We start from the raw sequence: 17,227 nt of genomic DNA, 5'->3' as shown, positions 1-17,227 counted from the left end.
GTTATGAGACCAAATCGCTAAATGTCCTCTTTTATATCTATATAACGTTATATATAACTTTATTGACACGTTGCTGTGGATACGCATTGTTCTGCTTCTCTCCTAATGACGGCTCACTTTGTTAATGACCTGTCAATCAAAGGTAGCCACGCCCCAAATCATAGGAGTCTTTATCTTCTATTTTCTTCTAAATGGGGCCATTATTAGAACTATTAACGTCAAATTGTCTTGAAGAGGATTTTTTACTAGTGATTGAGACCATAGTGTTGTCCTGAAAACATTTTCTGAGGTAATAAATCAAGTGAGAATTTTTCAAATTTTGCGCTGAAATGAATGGGCAGATTTTTTTTGCAGCCAAACTTAGCTCTTACCTGCTGGAATTTCCAGTAGAATGCAGCTTAAGACACTTGCTGGTTTACCTCCATTCTCAGACACAGAGACTGCAGCCTGGTTAAACCTGAGACGTTGATGGTTATTTTTGATATGTCGGTCACAAATTTACATATTTAACCCTGAAGTCACTGCCTCTTTAATTCAAACAAAGTACGACTTTGGTATGGTTATTTCAAGACAAATTAACCACGGACATATATCTGGCATAAGACTACAATGATTGTGTGTTGGGCTCGGAGGACTGAGGTTATCTCATCATCAAATAACAGTAAACAACCATAACTTATTTTACAGACAATTTATACAGTTTATATATATATATATATACTATATATATACTTTAATATTACGGTAAGTGTTTGGCAACTTTTGCTTTTCACAGGTTTTTAACGATTTCTCTTTGCATTTTTTGAAAAATAACTTTTTCTAGTGTGTCAGTGGGCCTGAACACATCCTGTGTGGACACTGACTGGGGATTTCCACCTGGCGCGTTACATCAGCGGCACGGCTCCACCGCGGTTTTGCTGCGTCTTCTGCCCACCGTCAATTCACACCGGGCGCGTTACAGCAGCATCACGTCAGCTTAGCGAGCCGGTCGTATACACACGAGATCACGAGATCACGCGATAATCCTGACCATACGGGAGACCGTGAGATCCCGTGATAAACTCTAAACTCTATTTATACAATCTATGGATAAACTGTGTGTATAAAGTAAACAACAACAACAACAACCAACAGCTTACTTTGCTTCTCTGACGTGAAAGATCTGTTGATCTGGCCATCTATCCTTATAAAAACAATATGTTATATCTGAGACCCTTTGATTGATTGATTGCTGATCTGGTGCCCCGGTCATAACATAATGTTGATGTGAAGTAGTTTTAGGCTGCATGAACTGCGTATTGTGTTTTATTTTGAAAGGGGGCGGAAATGTTTTACGTTGATTCTGAGTCGGACTTCCTGTCTGGTGCGATCTGCTCTGTTGAGATTTACGCGGTTTGGCAGCTGCTGTAACGTTACGCAGATATATCGATATATTTTTAAATTGGATATATTTTTAAATGTGACATGGAATTATACCATATCGCATGTATCGATATGGTTCAAATGTTGTTCTTTTTTATCTATAAATGCTGCTCTTACTAGGGTTTGTCATATTAATTATTTTGTAATGTTCGTTATTCTTTTCTCAAAAAAATATATTTATTTAAAAAAAAGATTGGCCCTTTTTTTCAAGGGTATTTTTGTTAGAGATAAAAATTATATTTTTTATTTAATGTGCACTTTATGGAGCTTTTGGATTTTTTTTTAAAGGTACTCTTGTTATACAGTATTTATGTTCACTTAAATAAACCGTTTCAATAAAACTACTTGTGATATGACATATTTGACTTTGATTGAACATTTGCTCTCACTTTGCGATAAAAATATCAGGATTTATATCGTATATTGATATTCAGCCTAAATATATCAGGATATGACTTTTGGTCCATATCGCCCAGCCCTAGTTTGAGGGCAAAAAAGAACCCTTTGAACCCATAAGCTATCAGACAATAATTTGGTGCTTTATTAGCTTTTTTTTTTTTTGAAATATCTGCTGTGATTCTTAGCATGTATCTTTATTGGGTTGCTAATACACAAGAAACATATATGTAAAAGTACCTGCCATCTTGTTTTTTAAACTTCAAAACCATATAGATTATAAACTGAAAAATAAAATTATAAAACAAGGGTTTCAGAGTGCATTGGACGACTGATGACGCCTACAATTTCAGTTTCTGGAAATGTTTTTTTTTGCTCTGTGATAGAAGAGAAATCAGGTTAATTAAAGAATAGGAGCTCAAGTTTTTTTTTTAAATGTCTATATTGGAGCAGGCTCTACTACTGTACTTTATTTCTAGAAGTTTAGGAAGGACATCAAGTCTTTTAGCCAATAACGAGGAGGAGGGTGAAATATCTGCAATCATGTGCAGATATCTGTTATAGATGAGCCTTGATGTCATCTGGAGCTATGACTGGTGCTCAGCAGAGGAAGTGGCCTGGATATGTCTGTTTTTTGGATATCCACTGCTTATACTGGAACACCAGAAACATTGTTCCCAATCCTAAATCATCAGCAGACTGATAGCAGAAACTAAACTAAAAGCTCTGCTCCCTGGATACGTACATCTTTTAGTGCTTATTGTATTTTTGCTATCAGGGCCCCAAACTGTGAAATAACCTCTCTGACCTCTCTAAATTCTGCAACAAAAAAAAAAAAGTTCAAATTAAATGTTAATTTCTGCAGTTAATGGGATTTTTAATTCGGTCCGTCTTTATCGGTCAGAGCACAAAACTCTTCTATTCTGTGTGTTTAGTCCTTTTTCTCCGGACCATGAAGCACTTTCTCATTTAGTTTTGAAATCTCCTTCAACAATAAAGATTATTAATATTTAATCACCACCACTGCTAAATATTCAGAACGGTGGCAGCATTCTTCTCTTTTTACAGCTGCATCATTACATCAAATTGGACATTTGTACATATGCCGTGCATCATTTCCTGTGCTTCATTAGGACGAGTGCTAAATGAAGCCTGCAGGATCCTCTCTGGAATTTAAATTAAATGTCTGCCTGCTTGAAACGTGTTCTTAAGTCTTCTGCCAAATTTAACTCTTTCTCATCACAAACATTCTGCGCCTTTACTAATTCTTTTCTGGCAACTTCATTAAGTGACACCCATCTACCTTCTTTTATAGGAGAGATTTTCATTTTTATCTCTCATGTCTTTGCATCTAACAAGCAATAAGCGTTTAATTTCCTCTGCACCACCTGTGTGGGCCGCCAGTAATTGCATTGTTTCCCTCTGGAGAGGCGGCTGCCTACAGTCCATCTGTGGCCAGCCTTATTGCTGCGGGAGTCATTTACTTTTGCATTATTTTATCAACATAACCCATAACGGGACGACTGCCCGATCTGCTGCCAGAACTGTGGATTCTTGGCGACTGCAGGAAATGACAAACTTATATGCAAGACGTTGAATTAGATTTTTTCAGGGTCAGCAAGGTTTTAACGCAATAAAAATAGAAAGCTCTGTCACCCAGTTTTATAATGTTCATGACCATATGGAATATAAGGAGAGGAGAGGAGAGGAGGAGGGAATGAGAGGAGAGGAGGAGGGAAGGAGAGGAGAGGAGAAGACGAGGAGAGGAGAGGAGAGGTGGAGGGAAGGAGAGGACGATGAGAGGAGAGGAGGAGTAGGGAAGGAGAGGATAAGGGGGGAAGGAGAATGAGGGAAGGAGAGGAGGAGGAGGAGAAGGGAAGGAGAGGAGAGGAGGAAAGAAGGAGAGGAGAAGAGGAGGGAAGGAGAGGAGAGGAAGAGGACAGAAGGAGAGGAGATAAGGAAAGGAGGAGGAGTGAAGGAAATGAGAAGAGAGGAAAGGAGAGGAGAGGAGGAGGAGGGGAGGGGAGGAAGAGGAGGTAAAGAGAGAAGAGGACACAGGAAACCTCAAACTCCCCCTGAACACTCCTTGTGCTTGGTGTTGTGTTATCAGATCTAAACTCTGACACGTTGTGACCAGCTGAACTGACTACCAACCATCAGATTGAGGCATGTGACTGATGAATCTTGACTCGTGGTAAAACCACTTTGTGGCTCCTTATTTTTTGCAACCTGCAGCTCTGCTCATCTGCGTCAGTCCATCAAGAAGCTTATTTAGTTTCTATTGACTTTCCTCCCCCTCACTGTCTTACTTCCTCTCCATTCTCTTGATGCTTTCATGTCTCTGTTCATCATTTCATTCCCTCCTTCACCCCCTCCTCTTGTCCCTCTTACATCATGTTCACCAGGCTTCATTTTCTGGAATCACAGTCCTTCTTTAAAGCAGCAGCAGAAACTCTTTCTCTTACTGTCTCTTCCTTTCTTATTAGCAGCATTTAGATGTAAAACAATGGCTGCTTTGTTTATCTGAGCTGGCACCTGAAGACACGCTGCTCAGAATCTCTCTGTCTTTTTCTCATATACTGTAAATCAGATGAAGAAGTTCCTGCGGGTGATGACGATCTCTGAGATTTGAGGTCAGGTATGAAGGGAATGTTTGAAGTGCAACACATTTAATTATTTATTGTGAAAAAACTTCAGAAGAAACCTTCTTACCATTTTTATTGGGAACATTGTTTTAGTGCACAAACTCGTCTAATGTTTTATTGTGAACCATCAAAGATCTCAAGTTTTATTGTCATGTTCCCAATAAAAGCTGTGATTAGAAGTGGTCAGGATGTGAGAGCCTCTCTGACCCAGCTGCCTTCTGTCTCTGGAGCTGTGCAGCTTTTTATTGTATTTTAACAGCAGTCATGTTCAAATATCAGAAAATTACATTTCATTGTAAACAAAGTTTTAGTGAGACTGTTAAAAAAACAAAACTTTTCTATGAATAATTAGAAAAAATAAGATGAGTTCGCAGGCTCTCATTGGTTAGTTTTTATCTATAAATGTATTGTTGGGCTGCTTCCCTCTTACCTGTGTACATACATGTGTCGAATCCAAACTAAACATAGTCTACGCTGGCAAGTCATTGTACAGATGCTGGAGCCAAGAGTTAGAACTGAGTTAGGTCAGGAAGCTTTTAGTCATGCCCCTTTATCATGGAACAATCTGCAAAAAGAATTGAAATTATCTGAGTTGATCACAATCGGTGAATTTAAATCGATTCTAAAGGATAAAGAAATCCTCTCTACTGAGGCTCCTTCACTGATATTGTGATGGCTGTATTTGTATTTATTTGTATTTAATTGTTATGATAACTGTGTTTAAATGTTGTAACTTGTCTATTTTTATGCTGCTTTCTTGGCCAGGTCTCTCAACAAGACTTTTACTTGGTTAAATAAAGGATAAGTAAAATAAAATAAAATAAAATAATATAAAATTGAAATTATATATATATATATATATATATATATAATTTCAATAGCTTAGAGGTGCATTACTGCCCCAAGTGCACTGGAGTCACGACACTCCAATTACACCTAGTGGTAGAACCTGGTATACCAGTCCAGTCCGGTGTTTGGCTTCATATGAAACCAGTTTGAACATTGTTAGAATGTTTTTTCATGATCATATACAGCATACAACTGTTTGACTCATACAACTTCATACTGAGGTATGTGTGTATTTCAGGAACAGATTTAATGTATGGGTTGGCAGCACTTAAATTGTTACTTCTGTGTTGACAGGCTGACCATGAAAGGACACATTCTTGTTATGCTTTAGGAACCTTCAATGTGCAAATTGGTATATTTTCTGTTACTTTTAATCGTAAAGTTCTCTGCTTTACCAAAGGCCCCAGTGTGACCTCATGATCATGTAACAGCCGGTTTAAACCAGAAATAACGTACTGTAGGATCTGGGATTTGTCAGACATTAGAGGCGTTTGGGGGCAGAATATAAACAATATAAGTCGTATCCTTTTAAGGTTAAAATAAGACCTAGCAGTGTGCGCTTTCACATAAAACGTGCTCTATACGTTGGGTTTGGGATGTTACAATTGAATTGTTAAAATGCCCTGACACAGACAGAAAAAGCAGAGAGAACAAGGGCTTCATTGGACGTGGGTACACCTTTTTCAGCAGCCTTGAAATTGACAAAGTTCTCCTCCCCTGTACCTAGGCCAGGGATGGGCAACTGGAGGCCCGGGGGCCGCATATGGCCCGCACCCTCACTTGAAGTGGCCCTCAGTACAACTACATGCATTTGAGCATGAAATCTTAAAAGTGCAGTGTAAAAATGCACAAAATTACTTCTTGCAATTAATGTTGGTCTGCTTATACTGTTATACATGCATTTGAGCATGAAATATGTAAGTTACTGCACTGTAAACATATTTAAAATTGCAGTTTCATCATATCTGGTTAAGTGCACGGTCCTATATGTGGCCCTGTGGTAGTTTCCATGAAAAATTGTGGCCCCCCTGCAGCATTTAAGTTGCCCATCCCTGACCTAGGCATTATTATTGTTCTGATGTCTGATAATAAAGAAAATGAAAAGGAACTTTGACTTGATCTTTGATTCTTCTTCTCACTCAAGAGAGGTAGTAAATTCCACTACAATGACTACAAAACATCCTTCTGTTCTGTATTCATTCATTCATTATGCAGTACGCATTCTTCTCCTTCTTCCTCAAACCACATCAGAAACGTATCATATCAAACATGTTTACACTAATCCAACCCTAAAAGTCTTACTGGAACAGTGGCTCATATTGCAGTGATTCACTTACAACAGTTTTTATTAATTTATTAATCAGTGTGCATCATTTATCAAAGAACACGCAGAAAGGTTGCAGGTTCCAGCTGGGTCTATGTGCAGATTTGCAGCTTTCTCATTACAATGTAAACTGCTTGACGCAAGATAACATTTCATGCCGACACGTTTTTTTGCAGTGTTTCTATCTCCTGATGTGGACACACACACACACACACACACACGCACACACACTGATTGAGGCTGGTCGATACTCTTTCATTTGATTTCTCCTTTTTTTCAGCTGCCTGATTGATTTCTTTTCAGCTTCTCCTCCGTCTTTAGTCCTGCGCTTTTCACTCCTTCTCTCTCTCGCTCCATCCATCTCTCTCATATCCTGAAGGTTTCTCTTTTCAGGTTTTTTTCCCTCTAAATGTTATTGCACTCTGCACTCTCTCCCCTCCGCCCCCTCCCCTCTCTCTCTCTTTAGAGATTCTCTGTGCGCGATATGAAGAATTGATTTTTGGCTTGTCGTCTCACATGCAGACTCCCTCAGCTTCTCTGGGATCTGATTCAATCTCAGCTGTTTTCAGTCCTTTAAACCTGATTTAAGGACATTGTACATTTTCATATATACAGTGATGGAGCTCTAACTTGTGTGTCTGTGTCTGGCAGGGCGGGGCACCCCGGCACGCCTTCAGGGGTGGGTCAGGATGGCGAGGAAAACCCGGCGGCGCTGGCTGAGAGCTGCTTCAGGGAGCTGCTGGGCAGAGCGGCCTACGGCAACATGAACAATGCTGTCCGACCCGTGCTGGTGTGAGTACCTCAATATTACCCTGCAACAGTTAAATGTGAAAAAAAGGGATTCTGATGTTACAAGAGGAGATCAGATGAGATGATATCAAGCTTCAAGAGATGTTTGTATGACAGAAATCCCCAAATATGGTGTTAAAAATCAGTTAAATTGACTTTTTTAGTCCATTTACTACCACAAGTCTGGCAGCAAAAGTTCAACAAAACCAAACATAGCATCAATTAACAGTATAAGCAAGCATACATTTTGTCATTTTGAGCAGATTAGATGATATCAAGCTTTCACAGATGTTTGTGTGACAGAAATCACCAAATAAAATGTAATATAAATCAGTTGTATTGACAATTTTTAGTACATTCACTACACTGTAAAAAAAATCAGAAAAAATCAGTAAAAGTTTCCAAACATACGGTATAATAACAGAAAGAAACCATAAGCTATTTTACAGGTAATTTCTTTCTAATATCTGTATTTATATATATATATATATATATATATATATATCTGTACCTGTAGAATAGCAAAAGTTTTTTTTCTAGTTTGAATCCAGTTGATTGTTTCTTTCTCTCTTAATTGCCAAACACGTGTAAAAACAAACAAACAGGACAACAACAACAGTATTTGACCATCAGAAGCCAGGTCTTCTCTTCTCCCTTCCTGTCACATGTTTGGTGACTCATCATACACTCAGAGGCATTAACGGAATTTAATCAAATAAAATTTTAAAATTTGGGAGACTATCGAGCCATACGGGTCACACACACACACACACACACACACACACACACACACACACACACACACACACACCTCTGCAGACACACACACACACACACTTTCATTTTCAGACACACACACACACACACACACACACACACACTTTCCTTCCACTTACATTCATTTTCACACACACACAGACACACACACACACCTCTGCAGACACACACACACACACACACACCTCTGCACACACACACACACACCTCTGCAGACACACACACACACACACACACACTTTCCTTCTGCTTACATTCATTTTCACACACACACACACACACACACACACACTCTGCAGGTTCTGACCCACTTTGTGCCTCACACACACACACTCACACACTCACACACACACACACACACAGTCCGGGCTCCAGGCACACAGAGGAAATTAAATGAGCTCTCTTATCAGCGAGGCGGCGGCCGTGTGAGCGTGGTAAACCGCCGCCACCCGGTGACTGTCTCTCTCCCTCCTGGGATTTAAATATCCTCGCCGCTGCTCCCATTGGCCGCTCTGCCCCGCCACTCGGCACGCCTCGCATAAATTGGACAATTACCGAGCGAACGGGCGAGCCCCGCTGAGACTTCCTCTGTTCCAGACTGTTTCTGCTCGGCTGAGCCGCTCTGAGTGCTCGCTCCTTTTATCCTCGGCAGATTCGGGAGCAAAAGGCTCATGCAGATATTTAAATTGGTGCGTTTTGGTGTTTAGTATTTTTAGCCGTGCTTGCAGCGTGGCTCCAGGGACACTTACGTCACTGTCTTAGTTAGTATGCAGGTCCAACAGTTTGCTCTCCTCAACAAGTATTTGATGGATGGCTCCTAAATGTCGAGGAGACTCTCAGGTTTATGGAGGACGCGTCCTCATGACCTCTGACTTCTGATGTTTGAATCACATGGTATACTTTTTTTTTTGTTTTCACATGGGACACCAGCGCTATTCTTCTCCGCCCATTTTTTTGTCACATTTTGTCTCTGTTTTGGTCATTTTTTACATCTGTTTTGGTCATTTTGTCTCTTTTTTGTAATTTTGTGTCCGTTTTTGATCACTTTTACATCTTGACATGGAAATCTTGGGTTGGCAAGTTGGCGACGTGTGCCGTTGCATCGGCTCACGACTCCTCCTTTTGGTGCTCTTTTTTTGTAGCTTATCTTTTGAGAATTTTGTGCAATAACTGTGTGCAATAGCAATAAAGACTATTCTAATCTATTCTTTTCTTCATTTTATGTCTTTTTGATCATTTTTAGATCTAAATTTTTTGTAATTTTGTATCCTTTTTTGCAGTTTTGTGTATTTTTGTAATTTTGTCCTTTATTGGTAATTTTGTGTCTTTGTAACTCTGTGAGTTTTTTTCTGTCTTTTTTGGTAATTTTTTAAACATATTTTTTGGTAATTTTGTGTATATTTTGGTAATTTTGTTTCCTTTTTGGGTAATTTTTACATGCTTTTTGGTAATTTTGTGTATTTTTTTTTTTAATTTTTGTGTATATTTTGGTAAAATTGTTTCCTTTTTGGGGTAATTTTTACGTCTCTTGGGTGAAAGTCCTGGGTTTGTTTGACTCATCCACCTCATAACTGACACCTTTGTGCTTTTTTGCTCCACCTCGCCATCGTCCACAATTACTACGACCACTAGAGGGCACCACTAACTCCAAACGGAGATATGGGGAAAGATATGTATATCATCCACGCAGAATTGGATTCTGGCGTCTGCATTGCACTGAATTTGAAGGTCTGAAGGCGAGTTATTTGTACGCAGACTTTGCTTCAGCTTTTACAAATCTATTTATATTACAGCTCTGTTGGCTGCCTTACATATGAAAGAATCATAAATAATGAATCACTTTGAGAGTGTTGGACAGTCAGGACTGATTTCCTGCTTGATGAATGTCAACCCTGGCGTCTCGTCCAACACTCTCTGCTCTTTATGTTGCTTTTCCTCAATCGATGTCTCCCCTTTATTATTAATATATAGAGATATATATATATATTTTTTTTTTTTAAAGATATTTAATTCTATGAACGATCATAGACTGCTGTCACTTCTACAGCATTCTGTGAACGCTGTAGAAGTGACAGCAGTGAAATTGAGTGTGCAGAGTCACAGGGTGGTGTTTCCACTGGGAGCTGTTTGAGCTGAGGAGTCATTATCAGTGTGAACATCACAGACTCCCAGGGGCCTGTTCCTGCTAACGCTGGACTCTTCACCCTGCCCCACACACACACACACACACACACACACACACACTTAAACTGCCTCAGTGTAGTATCGGTGCTAAATTAACAGTGAGAGTATTTATGACTGAAGGATCGACAGATCCAAGACTTAACCTTAATTTGGTGCTAAAATTGTTCCAATTTTCAGAATAAAATCAAAATTAATCTTTTTGCAAACCTAAAAGAAAAGTAAAAGTATTTTGTTTTCATATAGTAATGGTTTCCGAGATCATGCAAAACCCGGAAAAGTACTGGAATTAAAAAAAAAATCTTCCAGACCAGGACCGGTCATGAAATTAGTCTAATATTTAAAGTTTTGTGGAAAAAAGGCTGTGATTTTGCACAGTTTAATAAATGTATTTATTTGTTACAATAATCTTCAGTGGATAACACCAATCTCAAAACAATAATAATGATTACAAACTTAATTTATAAAGCGCTTTTCATACAAGAGATGAAAGTGCTTTACATTAAACACAGTGAAGCAAAATAGGAACAGGAAAATAGGATGTATGAATAAAATGTTGAATTGCAGCAACAGAAGCACAATAAAGATCCGTCAGAGCGACTGTAAATAAATACATTTAAGGCTCCTGACTGACAGTCGGTAAACAGGACAGATATCGAGTGCAGCAGAAGAGTAAGCTTCAGCTCCTGCATCACTTAAACATCACAAACAATCAATAGAAAGGCGCCTGCAGGTCTGAGCTGTAATGGCCCGGCGGTTCACCCAGCGCCAGTTACAGCTGAGCCATAGAAAGAACAGATCATCACAGCAAGACACAAAGTGGAAAAAAGTAAAGTATTGGAAAGTTAAAGTGGGAGAAAATGGAGAGGTGTTTGAATTAATGAGAATGAGAATTTACAGGTTATAACGATTTTGCGGAAATTTTAGCCCTAATGTAATTCAAAGGTTTTAGTTTTATAAATATGCATCCCCCTTACACTTGAATTTAGCTTTAGGCCCTGTCTACACAAGGACGCTTGCGGGTAAAACCAACAAAATATTTTATGGGAAGTGCCTTTCGTTTAGACGGTGAATTTACGGTGTAAAATCTGAAACCACCCTCCAGAGTGTAAAACTGTAATCCGCTCCGCCGTAGCGTGTCCGTCTACACTGCCAAGACACAAAACTCTGCTCAGATCTGCTCACGTCACGTACGCGTTTACGTCACATACATGCTCCAGTACAGGGAAATAAACAAACATGTGGGATTATTTCCATGCGTCGGACCTTCAAGCTGCTCTGGCAGCTCTAATAAACTTACAGGAGTCTTTCCTCCAAATGTACAGGATATGTACAGATAGTATTAGTGAACAGAGAAGGATCTGGAATTACCTCTATCACATTTTGGATGCACCAATTGGTGGGAGGCGAGCCAGACGGCTTTGGAGGAGATCTGGGAGATCTAGTGGATGGTGGAGAACTTTGTGGAAGGAGTAGCTGATGAATATACGTGGTGTGAAAACTTCCACATGCCCAAAGATGCTCTTATCTCTTTAAGTGATGCCGCCTGGCATGCATACAATCCAATTCACACACTTTAGCCTCACCGTATGCAGCAGATTTCCTCCTGAAAACGCTCGTCTAAACGCGGAATAAAAAGCGGGTCCAGGGTTTTCGCTATATTCATTTTGTAGTGGCGGCCTGCCGCTGCTATATTATGCCCGCCGCTACTTCAGAATAGGGGGTTGTTTATTTTTTTTAACCCTGTAGAAGAGACCACAGCAGGGGGCGGAGCTTCCGCTCTCTCGCCGTGGGGACGAGTGACTGGAACAGTATCAGGACGTCAAACACCCGAGATGTCATGACAACCGAAACAGCACGAGCACTATGTTAGCATTACTCCAGTCTCTGAGGGAGTTAGACTGCCTGTTAGAGCGGATGGCTGCTAACGTTACTGGAAGAGAACAAAGCAAACTGCGGCCAGTCAGCCTCCACTTGTTTTCCTGGGGCATGTATTTACTAAGTGTTAGGGTAAGAACATATTAGACCCTCAAAGTAAAAGCAAACACATGTAGCTTTCTAAATAAGAGCACGTGGATGTGTTAGCAGAGTCCACCACAGCATTTACAAGAAGACGTACAAGGATCGTAGAATCCTCCTTCTCCTTTACAATAAGTCATTAAAATATGCATTGATTAAGATGAAATAGTGGCATTAGGCTTTAAGGGCAAACATTTTCTCATAAAGTACTGTGGGAGACACTGGCACATTTACTCAGTTCTGGAGGTTTCTGTTTAACTCTCTGAACCCCAACAAGCAGTTTCAGGGAGTTTTTTTTGCTATTTTTACATTTTCCTCTCTGTAGCTTTGTATTTAACTGCATTATATAAAATCTATATCAATCTGTAAGTTCTGCAGCTCTATGGCATCAGCACAATCATGGCTAGACATGGAAACAACGTGTCTTAGTGCAGATAAACACAGTTAGAATCACATAAATCATAAAAAAGTTGAATTGAACAGTTTTCTTTCAAAAATGAATTGAATCAAACATAATTTATATATAAACAATTTTCCAAGTGCCCACAAGTGTCACAAAAAACAAAACAATTCTCTTACATATTGAAGTATTGTCATGTTTCCAGCCTCTCCTGTCCTCTCCTCTCTGCTCTGTGTAAATAGATTTTCAGTGAATAATTGTCACGTGACCATTCATCTCAGCAGAATCAATCATGGCTCCACAGTGTCTCTGAGGAGCAGAATTTAATGTTTTTAACAGGTTTTGGTTAACAAACGCTTTATTTTAGGACACATTTTAATTGACTATTTAGAATAAAGTGATTCTGACAGAAATATAAACATTTTCAGCTTTGTTTTTATCACTTTTTCTCTTTTTTTTTTTTTTTTTCATCACTGATGATCCGTTCAAGGACTGTTGGAAAGGCCAAACTTTGACGATAATGACTGTTTTTACAGTTTCCTTCTATGATAAACGATGTATTTTTGGCGATCTCTTATAAAACAGATACATTTCAACCCCGCTTGGTTTGCAGCTCCATTCTGTCTGCCTTTGTTTAACTTTGTTGTCAGACGGATGCAGCAGTCGTCTTTTCCTCAAATTGAATTATTTCACGGCGTTTCTATTTTAATTGGCGGTAATTTAGACTTGCGGTCCTGTTGTCTGTGATTGCTGTCGCTAATTAATTCTCCAGAGAGCGAGGACACTTTGATTGATGGGATTCCAACCACTGATTGTGAGAAAATGCTGAAAATCTGCGGCTCGTCTTCTGACTCTGATGTCACGTTTCTCTGTGACATTGGACAGGAATTAAAAACTTGCCACTAACCGAACAAAAAAAACAAAACACTTTAGCTTTATTTAATTTGAGCTTTGTGAATATTTTAGTCTCCGTGTGATTCACTAGCAGGTTTTTACTGCTGCTTTTCTCAGCCCGGAGTCAGAATGACGAGGTGTAAATAAATACAGCCGCAGAAACACTAAACCAACTGCTGCTCGCTGGTTCAATCAGGGAGCCAGCCTCTTAATGCCGCCATTAACAATTAATTACATAATATTAACGTGACTGCTTGGTATCTGTAGGGCCTCTTCAAAAACTGAGCTGCATTTAATCATTTTTCTCTCTTTACTTTCCCTCCCGTTTGTTTCATTGCTTTCCTTTTTGCCTCAGAGCTTTTTTAACTTCATTTGTGTAAAGATCAGTGACTTCTCTTTTTTCTCTTTTCTGCTTCTTGCAACTGGCCTCACATTCACATCACTCTCTCTCAGTGGCATTTTCTTTTACTTCCTATGACCTTTAATCAACAGATAACAACAGCAGAGAAGCTATTTTTAGAATACATCATAACCTGTATATTTTAGAAGGAGATACATGGATTTACATGGTTAACATGTAGAATCTTTTTCCAGGCACCAAGTTGGAGAGACTCTAACCTCATCTCTACTTTTAAATATTTCTAATTTCCCTCTTCCGGTAGCTGTCATGCTGCTACAGTTTATTTATTCACCTTCAAATGGAACTTTGTGTTTGGGAAAATCTGCTTATTTTTTCTTTTATATTTCTTATGTCTTTTTTAGTGAAAGCAGGTCAGAATGTATTCATAACAGTATTAAAATATTCTTTTAACCCTCTGAACCGACAAGTTCTCCAACATGAACGGCAGAAGAGGTTGTGTGTCAGAACCACAAATTACGGCACGTAGGCATGTGTTAAAAATAGCACACCCGTACAGTCTGTGGTAGTAAAAAAAAAGACTGCAGTTTCTGTGGATTTATGTTGTAAAACCACTGACCTTAGGTTTAGGGCACAAAACTTATAAAAGACCGTTTAAACAGTAAATAAATGAAGTAGTCGCATGACTGCCCCAATTTACTTAAAAAAACAAAGTTACATTCAAAAACGTGATCCACGTAACTTACTTAAGGAACATTACTTAAGTTGGTTTACTTTTGTTTTCACACGGGACGCGAACCCCGTTCTCCTGGGTGAAAGTCCGCCTTATTTAATCAAAATTAATTTATCCTACATGTTAACTCTAAAATTTGTCAAAAAATAAAGCGTTTGCACTAACCAGATCCTGTTAAAAACATTAAGTTCTGCTCCTCAGAGACACTGAAAAGCCATGATTGATTCTGCTGAGACGAACGGTCACGTGAAAAATATTCACTGAAAATCTGTTTACACAGAGCAGAGAGGAGAGGACAGGAGAGACTGGAAACACTATAATACTTCAATGTGTATAACAAATGGAGCCCCTTCTTTTCCAAAGTTGATGACACTTGTGGACACTTGAAAAATTGTGTAGGTTAATTTTTTCCACCCACTTTTAACAAAAATGAATTATCCAAGTTATTCATCTTTCATTTTTTTCTTTCTTTTTTATGATACCTCTCATTAACTGTGTTATTCTGCACAAAGACATGTTTGGGTTGTTCCCACTTCTAGCCATGATTGTTCTGATTCCATAAAGCTGTGGGACTTATGACTGTGAGGTTTGAGTAATTAATTTATACATCGTGATATATAAAGCCTAATAATCTATATAATATCCGAATATTACTATTATTATGATGGAGAGATATTATTAACCACTTTACATTTACTTAGAATGATGTCCCAGTCAGAGGAGTGTGTGACAGCGCTGATTGGAAATGTTTCTATCCGGGCAGCATCGCTGTTAAAAGAGACGCTGATGCTCCGGTGTCCAGCAGGATAATAATAAACAGCAGAAGACAACAACATTTAATATCCTCGGCTAGTATTCTGATGAAAGAAATTCACGGTCGCAGGGTGTATTTATTTTTAATCATGTTTTAATGATAAATGATGTAGGCTAAACATGCTTTCCTTTTTCACCATTAAAAAACAAAACACCACAGAGTTTTATCAGCTCCAGGCATCGATACAATAGTCTAAGATCAATTCTCAGACTCAGACGTGTGGACTTCATGCTGACTCAAATTTGCGTCCACGAGCTGAGAGCAGACTGAGATCTGATCGTACCCTCCACTCACGTCCACATTGATAAATGCCGAGCCTTGCATAGAAATGATCGTACACTCACTTTACGCTCACTTTATGTCGTATGCTCGTTTGATAAATGAGGGCCAGAGAGAGTAAACATGATGTCCTCTGCTCATTAATATATGAAGCTGCCAAAATGTGTGTCATGTGAACTTCTGCAGCTCTTTACTTGCAAGGATGGTGCAGAATCCACTCTGTCCCTGATTTTATTTCAGGCTGTCTTGGTGAAGCAGCCGCTGATTGTGCTGCACGTATTGCTTTGCCGATTTATATCTCCTCCTCCTCTCCTCTATTTATTCCTGTCTGTAAAATATACCCAGCAGCTAACGATGATCAGGTGATATCGGCTTATTAGTGAGAGTAGAAATATGATGTTGTAGTTATTATTACTTCCACCAAGGAGGTTATTTTGGTTAATTCTGTTTCTCTTTTGGTCAGGAGGATTATAGAAAACTACCTGCCTGATTTTCATGAAACTTGGTGGAAGGGTGCAGCACATACCTGTCAAGTTTTGGATTTGAAAATAAGGGAAATTTTCCGGCGCCCGCCGTGAGCAGTCCCACCATCCCAACCAAGTTCCAGTATACCTTACATTTTAAGACAGGTGTACAAGAAAGCTAAAATCATGTCATCTTGTCAACCATTATAAACTACAATTTGCTTTATGCACAGCTGCACTACTTCCTGAACTTCAGCCAGCTCCTTTGTTTCCTGTCTGCCATTATTGGACAAACTGATTAATCCAGGTGTGTCTGACCAACAATAATCAGACACACCTGGGTTAATCAGTTAGTCAGGACCCTATGGGTGACCTCATTGTGACTACGTCCATTATTTATTTATTTATTTATTTTAAGATATTTTTGGGCATTTTATAGCTTTATTGATAGAGAGATATTCAGAGTGAAAGGGGAAGACAGAGGGAAAGTGCTCCGATTCAGATTCAAACCCGGGCCCGCTCATGAGGACTGAGCCACTATTTATATGGTCTCTACCAGGTGTACCACCGGAGCCGCACCACGTCCATTATTTATACAGTGTATGGTTGTCTCAGATTGGGAATGTTTGGTTGTTTTTTTTTACTCTGCCCAGGCCCGGTTAAAATACGGGAGATTTACGGGAAAATACTAATACGGAGGATGGTGGGAAAGAAGGGTAAAATACGGGACTTTCCCCGCCAAAACGGGATACTTGACAGGTATGGTGCAGCATGGGACCAGGAAGAAGTCTTCACATTTAGGAGTGGATCTTATTCATTCACCTCACAGACTCGCCGGGTCTTTCCTTGGACACCTCTTTTCCTCCTTATTATTGAACCACCT

The 17,227-nt window shown here is 39.3% G+C and overlaps 1 protein-coding gene across 2 annotated transcripts in view; it reads left to right on the top strand.

Annotated features, from left to right (window-relative positions):
• The window catches only part of efr3a (EFR3 homolog A (S. cerevisiae)), a 186,311-nt gene that overhangs the window by 124,069 nt on the left and 45,015 nt on the right, over positions 1-17,227 (top strand). For both annotated transcript variants that reach the window (XM_059345426.1, XM_059345425.1), the window contains one exon: positions 7,288-7,428. In XM_059345426.1, coding sequence (XP_059201409.1) covers positions 7,288-7,428 — 141 coding nt within the window. The remainder of the gene's footprint in view (positions 1-7,287; positions 7,429-17,227) is intronic.

The sequence above is a fragment of the Centropristis striata genome, chromosome 11, assembly GCF_030273125.1.
Source record: "Centropristis striata isolate RG_2023a ecotype Rhode Island chromosome 11, C.striata_1.0, whole genome shotgun sequence".
Lineage (NCBI taxonomy): Eukaryota > Metazoa > Chordata > Actinopteri > Perciformes > Serranidae > Centropristis > Centropristis striata.
The sequence above is the reverse complement of the archived record's forward strand: the minus strand, read 5'-3'. Positions and strand labels throughout refer to the sequence as shown.